General features: G+C 51.0%; 1 protein-coding gene across 1 annotated transcript in view; it reads left to right on the plus strand.

Annotated features, from left to right (window-relative positions):
• TBC1D22A (TBC1 domain family member 22A) overlaps positions 1-18,071 on the plus strand; it is a 312,609-nt gene that overhangs the window by 174,115 nt on the left and 120,423 nt on the right. Inside the window, 1 exon segment of the mRNA XM_034644032.1 lies at positions 8,173-8,282. Within this exon segment, the coding sequence (XP_034499923.1) occupies positions 8,173-8,282 (110 nt within the window).

Genomic DNA, 18,071 nt, shown 5'->3' on the forward strand with positions numbered 1-18,071 from the left:
TAGTTGCAACTGTTGATGCAATTACTTGTCCTTCCTCGACTGTGAGCTCTTGGCCGGCTGTCATGCACTCGCTCGGCACGTGTTTATCGAGTCCCTGCTGTGTGCCGGGCTCTCGCGGAGGCGCGGAGATGAGGCGAGTGTGGCGGCTGCGGTCCTGTTCTCAAGGAGCTCTTACCGTGCTGTGCCGGGGTCCGTGGATGTGAAGAGGCAGAGTGGGGCGGGGTGCAGCCGGCGACACTCGTCGTGCAGGAGAGGCTGCGAGTGGGCATGCTGGAGCGTCACCTCCTGTCCTCTGCAGCGGGCGGCCTGGTGCCTGGCGTTACATGGTGTGGCACCCATGTGTTCTCTGGCAGTCTTTCCTCGCTGGAGGGGCACCAGCGGCGGGGCCCAGACTCTCCTTTGTGCCTCAGTAGCCGTTGTGGTTTGTGGGCGCTGCTTGGGAGCATTTCCGCCTCCTTTCATTTCCACGGCGCTGTCCCCAGATGGGATCCCTTCTCTGCCTGCACCCCTGCTGGCAGACGCCAGGGTGAGGAGTTACTCTGCTGTGTACCGTCTCCAGGGGCTCCCCCTTTCCTCCAGAAGGAAGCCCAGCTCTGGAACCGGGCACCCACATCTGTGGTGTCATGATCCTCACGAGCTGTCCCCTGCCTGGGTCATGCGGACGTCCTGCAGGCTTACTGGCTCCCGGCTCTGCGGCCTCCCCCACCCCCCATCCCCTGTGCTTGATGCAGCCATCTTCCAGGGCTCAGCCTCAACGCCTCCCACGGCCACCCTCTCCAGGGGCGGGGACTCTGCTCTTCTGAACCTGTCGTGCCTCCCTGTCCCTTGTCACACTGCTCGCTCGCCACGTGGCTGGCTCTGTATTTACACCTCTCTGTAAATCAGCCTGGTCAACATCGTAAGTAAGGCCGGTAAGCAGGGCACGAGCGCATCAGTCTGTAGGTGAGTGAATGCGCGTGTGGCCCCGTCCTGTAGGCTTTGTGGCGGCTGTTCCATCTCCTCCTTTCCTGTAGCCAGTTTCCGGCCCATGAAAGTGCTTGATACATGTTAATGGAATCAATCAGTATTTCAACCAATAGCATTTCTATTAACAAAAACTCTGACTCACAGCATTATTAAAAATCAAAGATCCAGTTAAGCCAAAAGAGTGTTGTGAAATTAAGTTTTTTTTTTTTTTTTTTTACAAAAATGATGTTCTAGTAACAAGGATCATTAAAGAAACAGATGTTCCCTTCCCCCTTTCCCTCAGTACCACACAGGGACCGCTGTTGGTGCGCCCCAGGAGTTGTTGGGAGCTCTCTTCAGAGGCGTGGCGTCAGGTAGCAGTGCGTTCCTCCAGAGAGAGGAACGGCGGCCCCATCAGCGCCACCCCGGCCTGCGGCTTGCACGAGGCTGGGACCCTGATTGGGGTGCGCTTGGGGTGGAGGTGGGCGAGAAGCAGAGTGGTGCTGCTTGGTTCTTGCCGTTCAGGGCCCTCCGTGGGCCAGGAGATGGATAGTTGGATGTGGCCGCATCGTGTCATCTTGCCCAACCAATAGCGAGGGCATCGTCCTTGGTTTGTCTTTGACTTGTGACCATCGTCTGCTGGTGTCCCATCGTTCACTGACCGTTTGTCCATGTCTGTGGACTGCAGCTTGGCAGCCACGTAACAGAATCGGGAAGTCTGATGGTGGCTTAGTTTGTAACCTTGAGTTGGATGTGATTTCTATTAACAGTAAACATTCGTGCACTGAACCAACTTAATCATAACCTTAGCTGTTCTTGCTCAGCCACGGAGTTTTGTGAATTTATGGTCGTGAGTGGCAGCACCTCTCTTACCAAAGCAGGACTTTTTTCCCTCTGCCTTGGAACCCAAATCTGTGTAATTACGTGCTAACACCTCCATCACCGAAGCGTCAGGGTTTCAAATTTAAACTCCCAGGTTGGGCAACGCAAAAGATTAGATCATGGAGTGATTCCAGCTTACGAAGAAGAGAATATTTTTGATTACCAGTTAAGCTCCTAATTACGTGAAGAGGTTCATTGCAGAGTTTGTGCGATGCCGGTGATTAACGCACCGTAACCGCCCCGGCGTGCTCCCCTCCCTACCCGGCGCCGCTCACTGGCAGGTGCTGGGTCTCACCGTGCCTCGAGCTTGGTGATCCCGTGTCATAGGCTCCGTTTAAGTTTGAGCTATTTCTCGCTTTCTGATTTCCAAGGCGTCCCTTTTGGTTTGCTGTGAGGGAGAGCCTGGCCACTTTGCTTCCTAGCACACCCCGGTCCTTACGAGATCCCAGCCTGTGCTACCGTGGCTGTTTCTGGGGTCCACGCCGTTGTCTCGCGGAAGCGGGCAGGTGTAGTCCTGGAGGGGAGCCTCTGAGGAGCGAAGTCCCCAGAGATCCAAAGCCTGAGTGAGCTTGTGGTGGTGACAGGCTCTCTTGCCCACGCATGTTTATGACCGGAGGGAGTGTTGTTTTACCAGTGAGGTGGTGCTTTTCTAGAGTTGTAGCGGCTCTCCCGTCCTCTCCCTGTGAAGTCAGAGGCGCCCGTGCTGCCGTGGCTCGGCAAGACCGAGAGGCCAGCCGTTGTCAGCTGGACTCGCTTCACAGCCAGGCGCGGCGCTTCCCGGCGCAGGCCCTCCTGCGGGTCCTTTGTGTGTCAGCTGGGCGCGCACCGCCGCGGGCTGTGTCGGGTGCGGGGGCCCTGGCGCCGAGGACGCGCTCTGTCCATCGTGGCGACGGGTGCCCTTGCCGTCTGGTGAGCAGCCTCATCACCGCAGCGCGCTTGCTTTGAGCCCATCGACCTGCCTCTTCCTTACCCAGCACGGGCCCTGCTGGTTTCCCGGGTGTGGAAACGTGGAGAAGACGTCTCTGCTCTTCAGTTACCTGAGATAGCTTTTCGGGTAGTGCAGAGTAGCAGTTGTATGCCTGTGTGGTTTTTTTCTTACCAGGCTGAGCGTCCTCCATTCTTTCGTTAGTTCCTTGTGTCTACCTATCCTCCCACCGATCCACCCATCTGTCCACCCGCCCACCCCCCCAGGCTGGTGCACGGGTCACGGCTCAGTCTGGACGTGCTAATTGTGCAGTGCTGTTCATACTTGTAGGATGGGGAGTGCTGACCCCACCACCGAATGCCAGAGGTCCCTACCCTAATTGTCCTGACCCCCAAATGCCCCACGAGCTTCTCAGAGCGCTTGGAAGGGCACCACCACCCTTGGGAAGTTTTTCCAGGGCTATCCGTGGATAGACCTTAGTGAAACTACCTTAGTGGCTTAAACCGTATTTTTTTCCCTATTGCAGAAGTCCTAAGTGTTAATTCTGAAAATTTGCGTTCTCTTTTGACTCTCTACCTTTCTGCAAAAAGTGAAGAGTTGTAGTTACCACCACCCCAGATGTTCTTTCCCGGGGGCCCATGGTCCTGTTTCTGGCATTTTTCTGAGCAGTGTTCCCTGCGTGCTTCTGCATACAGACAGGTAAGGGTTGGAGTTCTTGATACAAATGGTGTTGTTGATAAAGATGGGATTATTTTACAAATTGCTTTTTCAACAATAATACGGCAGGGTAGCATTTTCAAAGAATTTATTTAAATCATCCCCTAAAGCCGTTTCATGATTTGAGAAGGCAAGTGCAATATTTTATAAATTAAATGACCGTTTTTGTTTTTGTTTTTGTTTTTTTTGTTTTTGTTTTTTTTTTTTTTAAGATTTTGTTTATTTATTTGACAGAGATAGAGACAGCCAGCGAGAGAGGGAACACAAGCAGGGGGAGTGGGAGAGGAAGAAGCAGGCTCATAGCAGAGGAGCCTGACGTGGGGCTCGATCCTACAACGCCGGGATCACGCCCTGAGCTGAAGGCAGACGCTTAACCGCTGTGCCACCCAGGCGCCCCTAAATGACCGTTTTTACATCTCGTGCCCGAGTATGCACTTGTGGCCTGCTTGAGATGGTGGATTATCTGTCCCGGGCTGGGCAGTGTCTTCTCTGCCTCCCCAGGTGCACTCGGCTTAGCCTGTGTGCATGTCGGTCTCCCCGTCACTCCGAGTTCTTGGGGGTCAGAGCTCCCAGCTTTCTCAACTCAGCACCCCTGGGGTACAGGGCTCGGTCCTGACAGGTGGCGCTGTGGACAGCGTGGGGAGCAGGCCGGGTGCAGCTCTCCGACGGCAGTACATGTGCAGCGATTGTGTTTGTGCTGATGGTCTGAGTGGGACATGGAATCCAGTCCAATTTCAGATGCAGCAGGTCTGCTTAAACTCCATTGTTGGTAATCCTGTGTTTGGTGTCAGTGCTGCCTGAGGGAGTCTGTAGTACCTTCCCTGTGCTGGCTCGGGGGCCTGCCAGTCCTGCCTGGCTGGGAGAAGCCACATAGCGGCGTTCGGTGCCACGGTCCGGGGTGCCCTGTGCCGCACTGCCCTTCTATGGCCGGCGGCCACGAGCAGCTTGTGGGGCGTCTGCGCGGCGTGGGTCAGGATTAGCTAAGCCCACATCCCCGTGGCCTGGAGGGTTGGGCGCCCAGAGCCCCTGCTCCAGCCCCAGCCCCTGCTCCAGCCCCAGCCCCTGCGGCCTTGGTCCTGAGGCCCCACCTCCGTTGTTGACAGGCTTGTCCCATTCCTGTGAATTTACCATTTCCCCCTTTGAATTGTGTTTCTTCTTCTGAACCCCGGGATTGCCTGGAATCCCTCCATGTCTGTGGCTTCCTGTCATTTGTGATCTCAGGGGAGCAGTGTTCCTGGTCTCTCCCTGTCACCTGGGGCAGCACGTGTTTGGGGGGCAAAGCGCTATGTAGCATAGGCTCTGTGGCTGCCCACAGGAAGGCTTCTCGGGCCCAAGGCTTCCCTGGTGGCTCCCCGTTCGGGGTGCCGCCCCGCCTGGTCCCCCTCCTTGCTCTGGGGACGTGGAGGCAGCATGCCCTGCTGGGAGGCATGCATTACCTTTGGAGTCGGTGGGGCTTGAGTTGTAACCTCTCACGACTGTTGGCCATTTTGGGGTCTGCCTCCGAGGACCCCCCATGCCCCCCACCCCGCAGCATCGAGTCTCCGGGGCCTCGTGGCAGATGGTGCAGTGAGTTAGCGTCTGACCGACAGCACCTGTGCTGAACGTGCTGTGTTCGCCCTTGGTTTGGTCTGGGCTGTGCCACCAGGAACCGCTAATGCCCCATCTTCTGTGGGGACCCCCCAGGAGGACCCCATAGCAGCTGCGCCAGCCTTGGGGAGTTCTGTTCTCGGCTCTGACCCTGTGCTTGTGGCGCATGCCTTCTGGAGTGTTCTGTGCTGCCCTCTGCACCTTTTTCCATGTCGGCAGATGTTTTCCCTGGGAGGACGGATGTTTATCTCATTCTGACAATAAGGGTCATTCCGATTCTCTCGGCTTTCTTGAAGACAGATTGGCATAGGGGTTCTCAGAGTTAAATGCCATTACTTCATTACACTGAAGAGTGACAAATAGCCCGTTGTAAGAGGTGACGCCTGATAGAGGCTGCCCCGCTGACCTTTCCTGGCATAAGGCAGTAAGTCAGCTAAACAGACGGAGAAACATCTCCGAGGCCTGCGTCCCGCGCTCCTGCACTGGGGGGCCCGTTGCCCCTGCAAGCTGGGGAAGAGCTGGAAGCCTGGGGAGGCTCTGTTGTAACGGTGGAGGAAACATCTCAGTGCTTTGAAGGCCCTGGAAAGAGAGAATGCATCGATGGAAAACTTCTCGAGAGGAGTCCTCTGATGGCTGTCGGGAGTCCGTTCCCTGAGATGGAGGGTAAACTCAGACCTGCTCGATGGTGCCGGGGTGTGGGGCTGAGTCTGCTGAAGCCGGGGGAGGGCACTTATGCTTGTGCCAGCCACATGGCTCTTCCAGCAGGAAGGCGTCGTGATGGTGGCCCTCGTGTGCTCGGTAACGGGCCTGGGGAGACCTCGTTTCCTGCTCTGTAGACAGAGGTTGTGCGGAGTTCGTGCCTCTCACCTGGGCCGCCTCGAGACTTCAGAGCCAGCCTTTTGTGGCAGAGCCACGGTGGGACCTCATCGGAGGTCTCCCAGGACAGCTGAGTTCCGAGGCCAGGCACCTTGCTGGGCCGTGGCCAGGGGGCAGCATGGCGCCCGGCTGTGAGAGGGAGAGCCTGCAGCCCACAGGGCAGCCGGGACAGGGCACAGGCCCCTGGCGGTCTCAGACTGAGAGGGGGGGAGCTTGGAGCCGGTCAGGCCAGCCTGGCGACGTCTTCATCACAGTCCTGATCAGAGGGGAGGGGCTCTGAGCGATGCATGGGAGGGCATCGCCCCTTACTCGTCTCTGTGCCCGAGGCCCTGGAGTGTAGGGACGGAGCCACCACGGGGAGCACCTGCTGCGTGTTGTCGCATGGCCCCAGCGAGGGGCAGCTGTGTCGCACGAGGGCCAAGTTATAGGCAGTGTGGCCCATCCATACCTCGGAATGTTCTTCTGCTACGGAAAGGACTGCAGTGCTGGCACAGGCTGTGGCCTGAATGATGCCGGGAGCATGGCGCTGAGTGAAGGGAGCCAGACAGGGGAGGCTCCATACCGCACAGTCCCATTATCTGGACTCCAGAATGGGCAGATGCATGGAGGCAGAGCACAGAGGAGTGGTTGCCAGGGGCTGGGGGAACGGGGAGTGCCTGCTAATGGGCTGGTTTGAGGTGGTGAGAACGCTCTGGAATTCCATGGTGGCGATGGTTATCCAACTCCGTGAGACACTAACCCCACTGAATTGTGTGCTTTGAAAAGGTGAATTTTATGGTATGTGAACTACATCGATAAAATAACCCCCTGAATGAAACCAAAACACAGAAGTGCTTGTGGAATGAGCGGGGGAGTGAAGGATTGAGTGGGGATGGAGTGACTTTCCCAGGCGCAGCCCTGCAGACGTGCTCCCGGGCACGCCAGGGACGTGCGGTGACAAGGGACTGAGAGCAGAGTGGCTGGGACATGTCCTCACGGCTGTACACGGCTGGGCTGGATGCACGTCCAGTGCTGGGCCTGCCTGTGTAGACCTGTGTGGCCCACACGCAGGGCCTGGCCGGGCTTGGGTCTGGACTTGCCTGGCCTTTTACCATTGTGGTTTCTGTCGTGAACAGAGAGCAGAGTGGAAGGGGGTTCCCTGCGGCTCTTTGCAGCCACGCGCTGTGACGTGAGGCGAGGCTGTGTTGGGCTGCCTCTGAGGAGGGCCTGCGTCCTGACCACGCTGCCACGGGCTGCCCCAGGGGCCACGTGTGCCGTTTCTTTGCACCCTGTTTCCAAGGGGCACAGTGGTGATGATAACAGATGTGTGAGGGGTTCATGAGCGAGGACACTGGAACCGTGGGGAGGAGCGCCTGGCACCTCATAGCTACTCAACAGGCGTTAGTAATTAGTGTTCTTAGAATCATTGTCGTCTCTACCTGCTTAAACCTTCCGAATGTGTTCTTGGCAGAAATGTTTCTTTTCTTCAGGAATTTTTTTTTTGCAAAGATGCCTTGCATGTTTGTAAAATAAAACAATAGTAAATAAAATGAAAAATTAGAATACACAATTTTTAAAACATTTATGAGTGTTGTGCTGGATGATAGCAGCTTTTGTAAGGATCTAAAATTAGTTCATTCAGATGTCTGATAAGCCGTTTCAATTAAGCGTCTGTTTTGCATTTTAAAACTTCTAAGTTATGTTCTCTCATTGGGTTTTTTATATTCGAAGAAAGAGGCTGTTCAGAGCACTGCTGCATTCTTACTCTTCAGGCTCCTGCTTTCCTGGGTGTTTGCCTGGAGCCGAGGGGTCTTTGCCCAGCATGGCTTTGGAAACTCTCACCTTGGGAACCAGTTTTTAGAGAAATTATTGTCTAATGAGTATGTGACCATATTAGAAGCAGAATTTTAAAAATCTTATGAAAAAACTTTCAGATCTGTGTTAAGAATAAGTCATGTCTTTTAGGCCTTTTCTTTTTAGGAGATGAAATGCCTGAGAAGCAATAATTTATAATATATTAATTATGTTAATTAATTGGCGAAGACTCAGAATATTAATTATCTGCAACTAATTAGGTATTAAAATGGAGAGCCGTTAAGTGATGAGGTGGAAGCCTATGAGCCATCTAGTTCAAGAAAAACGGGCCCTGGCGTGACCTTGCCGGCCATGTGCGGGTCTCTGCCACCCCACCCCACCCCCGCCCCGTGGTGTGTCCTGTGGGTTAACTGCTTGCTGTCTTTTCCATGCTCCGTGGCGCACAGAGGAGGAGGATGTGGACGCTGCCGACGTCTCCCGCGTGCCCGCGGACGTGCTGCGTAACGTCGAGGCCGACACGTACTGGTGCATGAGCAAGCTGCTGGACGGTATTCAGGTGAGCCCCTGCCAGCCTGGACTCCGGGCGGATGCCGCTCCGCTTCTGAAACCAGTGTCATGGGGGACGGGGAGGCGGGGGCGCCGGGCCTGACGCGGAGGCCTGCCTCTGTGCTCAGCTGGGCCACGTGCTGCCTTCTGAAGCTGCCCTTTCTACGCCTGGACTGTGCGGCCTCCGCAGGGTGGATGGTGCGAGAAAGACCGTGTGCATGTGCGAGTGCGCACACACCCCTGCGTCTGCAGACAGCTGCGGTGTCCTGAGGGTTCCAGCAGTGCGGGGCTCCTAGGGTGTGGGCTCTCCCCTCCCCTGCAGAGTCTGATCCCCACACATTCCAGCCCCCAGCTCTGCTGCCGGTGACGCCAGGTGGTCCTAGCACTGGATGTCGGTTGTTGCTGATAAGTCATCTCATGTCCATGCCCGGTGAGCTGTACTCAGGGCAACCCGCCCCTTACAGGGCATCTGAATTAGGGCCTCTGCTCCTCACCTGTCACCCTGGGCCTACGAGCAGCTGGCCCCACAGTGTCTGCTGGCCCCAGGCCGGGCCTCTGCTTGTGGGGGACTGCAGCCGTGCCCGGTCTCCGAGGGCAACAAAGCTGCTGGAAGCCCTGCTCCCTGTGGTTGGGGCTCTGCTGGACTTGTTGTCAGTCGGGACGGATGGCAGAGATTTTCGCGGAAAGGCCGCAGGTCTCCCAGGGCCAGGGGTGATTTTATGGAAGTGGTTTGGGGGAAGGACCCTACACAGAGTAGGAAGGTGGACTGGAGCCTCTTGACATAGCATCTGTGGCCAAGGTAGATGGAGGCCCTCCGGTGGGGTGTGGACCATCTTAGGCTCACTCTTTCCTACATGCACGCTCTGTGCTAGGGATTGCGTGCTGTCCTGGGGAGGGAGAAGCCGTCAGGCAGAGGTCTTCCAGGAGCTCAGTGTGGGGCACAGGGTAGACCCGGAGGGGGCATAAGACACATGCTCCTGAGGACCCGATTTGGGAATGCAGTGAGACTTGGAGGAGGGGTGACGGGGGTGGGGGTTGGGGTGTAGAGCCCATAGCAGGGGTTGGTTGATGGAGGTTTTCATGGGCTGGGTTCGTTCCAAAGATGGCTGCCCTGGAGACGGAGGCTGTGTGGGCGTCTGTGCGCTGTGCTGGGACCCCTGTTGTCACAGGTGAGTAGGGGCGCTTCCATCTGAAGAGAGAGAAGTTGATGGGATGCACCTGTCACCTGCGTTTCCTGCCAGGCTGGGCCTTCCTGAGCCATTGTCATGGTGCTGTTCCCGACGCCGCTGCCCATGGAGGCCTCGGCTCAGCTGCTGGGTTAGAAGGGGCCCGAGGAAGGCTTTTGCACGATGTAGTCTCTGGATTTGGGTCCTGAGGTTTAATTGGAATAAATTAGCCATAATGACAGTGTGGGAGAGAGCGGTGTGGGCTCACCGTACTTTTGATAACTGAGGAGCGACAAACAGCAAGTCGAAGCCCTTCCCGTAATAACGAATAGGGACCTTGTTTGCATCTTACAGAGAAAAGTACGCCTGCTCGATTTTGGCCCAAGCCTCAATTTATCATTCCCTTCCATTGTTAATGTTTTCATATGTGTTAGTCTTTCTCCCCAAAACGTATGACTTGTTTTTCCCCTTTAGAAAAGGGATTGAATCATAATGTGAGACTTTATAAATTTCAAATGTCACTTCTTTGATCATGAGTGATGGAATTCCTGCCATTTAAATACAAGATTATCCTGCTTCTATTTGTGAATAAAATCAGCTCTGCACTGGAAGTGACACAGACTTTTCATTTTTCACCTGAGGTTTGCTGTCTGTGGGATGGCTCTGGGACTAGGGTGGGGTGTGTGCGTGTGTGTGCGCGTGTAGCCCAGTGCTCTCCTGGTACGTGCGTTCACCTTGCTCTGCAGGCCGCCGGGAGCCACAGTGCCCTGACATGAGCAGTGCTGAGAGGTGCCAGTTACCAGCACCGGGGGGTTCGGGAGGGTCTTTCTTTCCCTGAGATGAGGCAAGCTCCTCTGGGGGGCTGTTGGGTGTATGTGGGTGCCCCTGCTGCCTTGTGTGGACAGGTGTGAGGGTCTGAAGGGACAGAGAAGCAGGAGGAAAGATGGACCAGGTGGCAGTGCCCTGAGGAGCTGGAAGCTTCTGTTGCCATGCTCGCTCTCCTACTCCTCGGCTTGCCTGTCCTCTCCTTTCTCCTGACGACATGAGAGCTGTCTTCCCGGGGCACCTTCTCATCACGTCACTGCCCTGGTTGAAAGTTGTTGAGAACTCCTGTTTGGCCTTGTTAAGTGTAGCCCTGTCAGTCCGGCCTTTGCTGGTTCCTGGCATTTTAGGAAGTTCAGGGTTGTCTTGTCGAGTTACGCTCAATCCACGTGCCAGAGAGACTGCACGACCATGCAGCGGCTCTCCTCGGCAGCCGGCATGGGGCTTCCCGTGATCAGCTGGCAGTCACAGTGGGACCGCGGTGTGGCGGCGGTGGCTACCGTGTCCTGAATGGCTCTTTGCTTCACAGCAGAGCAGATGTCACACCCTGCACACACACAGATTGCTTGCTTGGGGTCAAAGAGTGTGTGTTGGAACCCCCATGTGAGCCCTGAAGCCTGTGGTTTTCGACTCTGCTTTGTAACCGTGTCCAGCTGAAATCAGCAGAAATGACTTCCATTTTGCTGGGTACGTTCTAGAGGGCAAAAACCACATCTGCTCGTTTTTCTGGAGAAGTAACTGTGTGTTGGGCTCTCCTGGGGCCTCAGTCTGGGACTCTGTTCTGCATTGGGCCGCAGGGTGCTGAGCATCTGCCGTGCACGGGTGCTGCATACAGTCGCCCACCTGCCGTCTCTGTGGGATGTGCATCCTGGTGGCCGGGGGCACGGGGAGAGGACTGCCGATGGAGGGCAGCGTTCTGCGGGCTCTGGAGGAGGGGGACCAGAGTTCTGGGGGTTGGGAGGCTCTGGTCCCAGGAGGATGACAGACTAGGTCTGAGAAGAAGCCACTCCCTCCCAGCATATGCCTGGAGGCGTTGGGTGACGTTGAGCAAGAATTGTCTAGAATGCAAAGCTGGACTTCTTACCAAGGGGAGGGGAGTCCTCCAGACACGAGGGGGGATGACCCCGCTAGTGGACGCTAGTAAGTTTGAAGGGAATGATCTGACACAGTCAGTAATGCGTAACAGTTAAGGTTTTATTGTCCTGGCCAGGGGTAGAAATGAGATGAGGCCGGGCCTGGGTAGGGAGTGGCATTGAAGTCCACCGGCCTGTCTTGCACTTTGAGCCGGTATTTTATCCACGAATGGTCCTGTAACGTCGGACGCTGGCCATTTGGGGAATATTGGGTGGCGGAGGTGTGCAGATCTTCTGGAAGTGTTACCTCCATCTTGTCAGAAGAAGCTGGGAAGCCCAGAGTGGCAGATAGAAGTTCTTCAAAATCCAGAGTTTGGCTTAAAAGCTCAATATTATTACTGGCAGCACCTCCTGTCGATTGTTTTTAGAAGAAATCACTGTTCTTTGGTACCCATCTCAAGTGCTTTCTGTGTTCTTCCCACTTTGTCACACAGAATATTGAAAAGATGTTTATTTGAGGATTGAGATCTGATGCAATATTAATCATAAAATTAGGAACTTCATCAAGGACATCCTTAAGCGAAATTGCCTTTTATTCATCTTTTTCACCATGAGTGCGTGGAGCTAAAAATGCAGTTCGGGGGCACTGCCTCGACTCACGCCAGTGTGTCTGCACTTGACCCACCTTTCGTGCCAGCCGTGCCGGCGGCAGCACGGTGATGAAGGTAAACAATGTTGCTGTTATTAGGAACGTGGTTTCGCTCTCAGAGACCGCTGGAAAGGGTCTCCTGGATGGCATCAGTGGGCTGACCGCCCCGGAGAACTGCTGCCCTGGGGCTGCTCTCCCAGCACAAGCCTGTGGTTCTGCCACAGAAAAGAACCCTGAAGATGAGCTCACGACGGGAAAAGTACGAGACAGAGAAAGTGTGCTCGGGAGTGAATCAGCTGGCACCGTGGTAAGCAGGGATCGAGGGATCGAGTCCCAGGGACTCGACTCCTACAGCAGCGACATGAACAGAACCAAAACAGTTAATTAGCATGAAGAACAAGACTCTGAAAGAAGAGCTCGTGGATTTTTGAGAAGAGCCCAACAGAACTTCTAGCAACCAAACTTAGGGTCATTGAAATTTACCATTCATTAAACACAGCAGAAGAGAGGATTAGTTCAAGTAGAAGGAGAAAGTCACTGGGAGGCAGCGGCGAGGGAGGTCACAGCTGTAGAAGAGAGGTTAGGGCAGGAGAGCATGGACAACGGGCCCGGGATGGGAAGACATGCTGCGCGAGCCCCTGTGCATGCAGGTGGTGGCCGGGAACTTTCCAGCACCCGTGGGAGACATGGGCTCTTATGGTCACTAAACAAACAAATCTCAAAGAGGCATTAAAATATCACACCTGGAGAAACCAGAGGGAAGCTGCTACATATGGGAGGTCAGAGAAAATGTCGCAGGGACGGCCAGCGACAGATGGATGAGTCGTTGGGGCCGACAGTTCGATGGGAAACAGGCTGCAGCAGGAATAGCAGAGGCCAGAATGAGATGGGATGTGTTTGGTGTTCTGGAGAAGGATAACTGTCAGCCAGATGGGATTTACAAACAGGATCGAGCTGTACACTACTTGTAAGACACTCACCTAAAGCATGAGATTACAAAACGGCACGAAGGAAGGGGTTGAGAGAAACACAACAGGTGAACACTAATTGAAATAATAGCTAGGCAGCAGTGTGGCTTTTATGTGTTATTAGATGAAACAGATTTTATGGCAGAAAGCATTATTTGGGATGAAGAGCATCACTGCCGAGGGACAAGTAGATAGATTTACCAGGGAAGACACAATCCTCAACGTTTGCTGTGACAACATTGCGTGTGCATGGACAGAAGTGTATCTTGTGAGCGTGTGTGTTAGGAGGCAGGTGGGGAAGAAGAGAGGCAAAAATTTGGCAGAAGTTCCTGAAGACACTGTCAATGCCGGATGCTGTTCTAAGTTCTTTGCATTTGTTGTTTTTAAGATTTTATTTGTTACTTATTTGACAGAGAGAGACAGCCAGCGAGAGAGGAAACACAAGCAGGGGGAGTGGGAGAGGGAGAAGCAGGCCCACAGCAGAGGAGCCTGATGTGGGGCTCGATCCCAGAATGCTGGGATCACGCCCTAAGCCGAAGGCAGACGCTTAACGACTGCGCCCCCCAGGCGCCCCGAGTTCTTTGCATTTGTTAACTGTTGGCGTTACCTCGGTTTCCCTCCAGCATGACTGTCAGGTGTTTCCTGCTGTGGGACTAGTAAGTTGCAGAGTTGGGATTCAGACCAGCACAGTCTGGCCCCAGCTTTCGTGCTTCTCAGTAATTAGCAGGTCAGGCAGACAAGAATTTGCAAGATCGTGACAGGTTTGTGCTGCATACCTCATAANTGATCCCATGACCCTGAGATCATGACTTGAGCCAAAACCAAGAGTCTGTTGTTTAACTGACCAAGCCACCTAGGTGCCCCGATATTGAACTTTCTGTTTCATCATCTAGGATATAACTATTCTATGTATGAAGGATGGAGGTTTTTAAAGGAAGAGGGAAAAGTATTTGTTTGCACCATCTGGCCTGGACAATTCACCTATTTGAATATACATAGATAAGAGGAAATTCAGAAATGTTTTTCCTTTGTTTTATTTTCCCATTTCTAAATACTAAGGTCAAAGCTGGATCTGAGGCTCCGTTTTCAAAGAGGAAGGCCTGAGAGTTGCATGGTGAGAGGCTGGAGCTGAGAATTACAGGAGAAGAGCCTAAAAAATAACAAAACTCACAAAACAACTGTGTCCTACTTCTTCATGTGCTTCCCTTGCCTGCTTTCACGGTCTTCCTCAGGTATAATTCCTAGTAACACGATGTGCTGAGGTCCAGACAGCTAGAAGTCATTCCAGAGGAAAGCTGAACATAAAACTACAAGTCCCCGATGAATCTCTGGTCTCTCCATTGTGTCACAATGAATACCAAGTGTCAGACGGGTAATGTCGCCATGTGTCCACTATTCTTAAAATGATATTCTTTCATCTAACAAATAAGCCCTTTCTGCATCATCAACCTTGCAGACTGATATCAAAAACAAGTCAGGGTCATAAAATGATCTGACATTTCTTGGGCAGAGAGAAAACTTTGGTTGACAAGTTTGGCAGAAGATGGTTGAAACATGCCTGTGCTCATTTCCACTTAATTCCTTCAAGAAAAGGAAGGTAGGGCTATAATTTTAGATGGGGCCATGGAGTAAAATCATATTATTGATAAACTTTTTTTTTTTGGCTTGGAAATTTTCCTTAGAGTTCTTAAAAACTGAAAATAACAAAGTATTGAAGACAAGTATTTTACCACCCTTGGCACTTAGAGATGATATTTTTGACAGCTTGGTATCCACAGGAACAACATACAATGAAGGGAGTTTTATGTCCTGCAGAGCCTATCACTCACAAGTTCATTTTTCGACAATCGTCTGTACAGACGCCTGTGGTTTTGAAGATCTGCTGCTATTTAAGAGACTTTCTCAAGGGCAGTACTCCTTATTTTATTTCTCTGTGTTTGCTCATATCACACATTTTGCCAACAGTGAGTCTGAAGAACACTTTCTGGTTATAACTGTCCCCCTTGTTGCTTTCGAAGCGATATGGTTTCTTATTTCACAATCGGCCCCCTAGTCTGAGCTTTGCATGTCCGATGGTACACACACAGCAATTTTCTCTAAGAAGGCAACAGTACAAATAGCAGAAATTAATCTTTCCAGAATTTCTGTTATGTCAAGCGATTTTTGTCATATCTCTCCTCAAATAAGTTTCTTTGAATACGGCGATGGACTTGTCAGACTGTTGTTAGATTTTTTCCCCCATTAACTTTGGTAATAACCCTATCATCCAGAGGTCTTTTTTTATTTATTTTTTTTATTTAAATGATCACAGTCAGAGTCAAGAACCAGAGAAGAGATGAACATAGTCCCCAAGATCCCAAATGTCTATACACAAAAGGTCAAGAACTTGATACATAGAGAAAGCTCTGGACCTTCACTCAGAATCAAGCCAACTTTTCCATACACTTATAAAAAAATTATTTTCTTTTTTCTTAATCCATAGTATATTAAAAACACTAATAAAGGTAGAGAATGTGTAAGAAAAAAGAGACATGCCCAGAGGAAGGCACAATTTCAATGTGAGAGCAAGGGCAGAGAGAGTAAAAATCATTAAAAGTATGTACAAGAACTCTCAAAGCATAATTGTCTGGAGCAAATAATGTCCTTCTGTGTGTTGTGCACTGAAGGAGCTCCAGTGCTGGTTCCTGGCACATCGTACTAATTAATAATTATGCTAATGACATTAACTCATCCTCGTAAGATTTAATTTATGCAAACTCTTTAAATAATGGAAAAGCATATAATCTATTGTAGAAAGATTTACATCCATGGGGCTTTTAATAAAAACAAATCCTAATTAAAATGAAGTGATATTTTTGTTCTGTCCAATTGTAAAAAAAATTATTAAAAGAATAATAGCCAGAGTTGGTTAAAAGGTAAGGAAGTACAAAGTACTAGGTGATTCAGGGGAGCTATAAACTGTTTTTTTGAAGAAGAAACAAAAAATGGCAAGGTTTTTAAGAAAAGTGCCCTTTGACAGGGAAATTTTACTCTGGAGACTATACTGATATAGAAATAATCAGACAAGCATGCACGGCTGCTAAAAGTGCAAACGATAGTAAAACATTTTACAGTTGTGTTAAGTCCTTGTGATTCGGGTATACTCTACAGAAGCTGCAGGTCCTGCAGATCAGTCCACTCTGGCCATTTCTCTAATATGGGATTTTGTACCCCAGAACCTGCGGAGCTTAAAAAGGCATGTCCTAGGTTTATTCGCATGGAGGCTTTGCCTGGTAACCTGCCAAAGGGAGCCCGCCGTCATGATATGTGGAAGAAAGAGGGTCCGGAGAGCCAGGAACTCCGATTCACACAAGGTGAGATGCATGTGCTTCCTCCAGAAGCAGCTGGAGGCTCAGGGGCTGCAGGTGCGGGCTCAGGTGCTGTACCCCTGGGGATGCCACTACTGAGGTTCAGGTCGTCATACATGGGTGTTTTTCTGTCTTTCTTGATCCTGCCTCTGCAGAATTCAAGCTTAGTTTTCTGACACTTCCAACTCACCCGATGCATGCTAATCCACTCCAGACCAAACAGGTTCCTTGCATTCTATTGTTTATACTATAAAATCTGACGATTTGGAATCAGCAATCAGAAAGTATATCCATGCCATTGGAGAAATTCTGATCTTATTTTAAGTGGATTTATGCAAAATTTTTTTATTAAAATTTTTATTCATTTATTTGAGAGAGAGAGAGAGAGAGAGAGCACAAGGGAGAGGGAGAAGCAGACTCCCTGCGGAGCATAGAGCCCAACCTGGGACTTGATCCCAGGACCCTGAGATCATGACCTGAGCTGAAGGCAGATGCTTAACTGACTAAGCCACCCAGGCACAGGGTCCTATGTAAAAATTTTCAAAAAATCTAGTAAATAATCATTATTATCATTGTCATTGTTATTAGTAATTTCCTATTGCTTAAAACTTCCTAAATTGATCATGTATTGAACTTATAAGGAAACTTGATATAAATACGACTTGGAATATAAAATATAGAACTGCACTTATCTAGAAAAATACATATAGACAATATCATAAAGATTCTAAACAGAATAAATACCCCTATAAACAATATAAAATACAGAATGTCGTAATGCAGTGAAATCAGTTTTACTAGAACACACTTAGATTTAAAATCTGTTAAGTCCATGAAAAATGCTTTCATGTCATCCCACCGCACTGAAGACCTCCAGAAGCTGTCATTTCATCTGCTATGTGTGGAGTGACAGCTACTCCTTAATGCCTTCTTCAACTCAGCGTGATGCCCAACGATTCAGAGGGAAATCTGGCACAGGGATCCGATGGCAGCACAACAGATAAAAATCTCAAAGGGTCAGTGACTTCTAGTTACTTCTAGTTACTTGGGGGCCTGAGGTAGAGCCCCCCCNGTTACTTGGGGGCCTGAGCTAGAGCCCCGCCCCCCCCATGATGCTGTCATGGTGTCATGGGAAAGCTCATGGCAGGAGGCTCACACTCAGATCAAAGGCCAGGGAAGAGCCAACAGCAGGGCGATATTTGTTGGCGCTCACTGTGTCAAAACACTTCAAATCTCCTTACTCCACCTCTACTCTATTTTTCTTCCATTTACTGCACAGTGTGCTATGTCCCATTACGAATAAAGCAAGGTAATCATATATTTGAAAAACAAATAAAATAGTCAAGCACGCAGTTTAACATGACATTTAACACTACTTTATGTTTCTCAAGGAAAATGTTTTATTTACGCAGCAAGCCATCCTGCCATCCATCTTCTGTCCCTATTCTTTGTTTACTGATACTTGGTTTTTCCTTTTTAAAAATGTCAAGTATATCAGATACACACACACAAAAAAAGGGTACCTAATGTATTTGTAGAGTTTTAAAATCAATAATATTACAATGAAATGAATATTTATGTCCAGACCACCCACAATAAGACATAAAAGATTACCAGCACATCATAAATCTTCTGTGTGCCCTGTGGTAGAATTTTGCAAGATTTTGTGCTTTGCATAACAGAATTACCTTGCATATATTCTGCAAATTGCCCCTTTCTCTGCAATATTATCTTTTGAGATTAATCCATACTGATGCATGTAGCTTCAAGGACT

The sequence above is a fragment of the Ailuropoda melanoleuca genome, chromosome 15, assembly GCF_002007445.2.
Source record: "Ailuropoda melanoleuca isolate Jingjing chromosome 15, ASM200744v2, whole genome shotgun sequence".
NCBI lineage: Eukaryota > Metazoa > Chordata > Mammalia > Carnivora > Ursidae > Ailuropoda > Ailuropoda melanoleuca.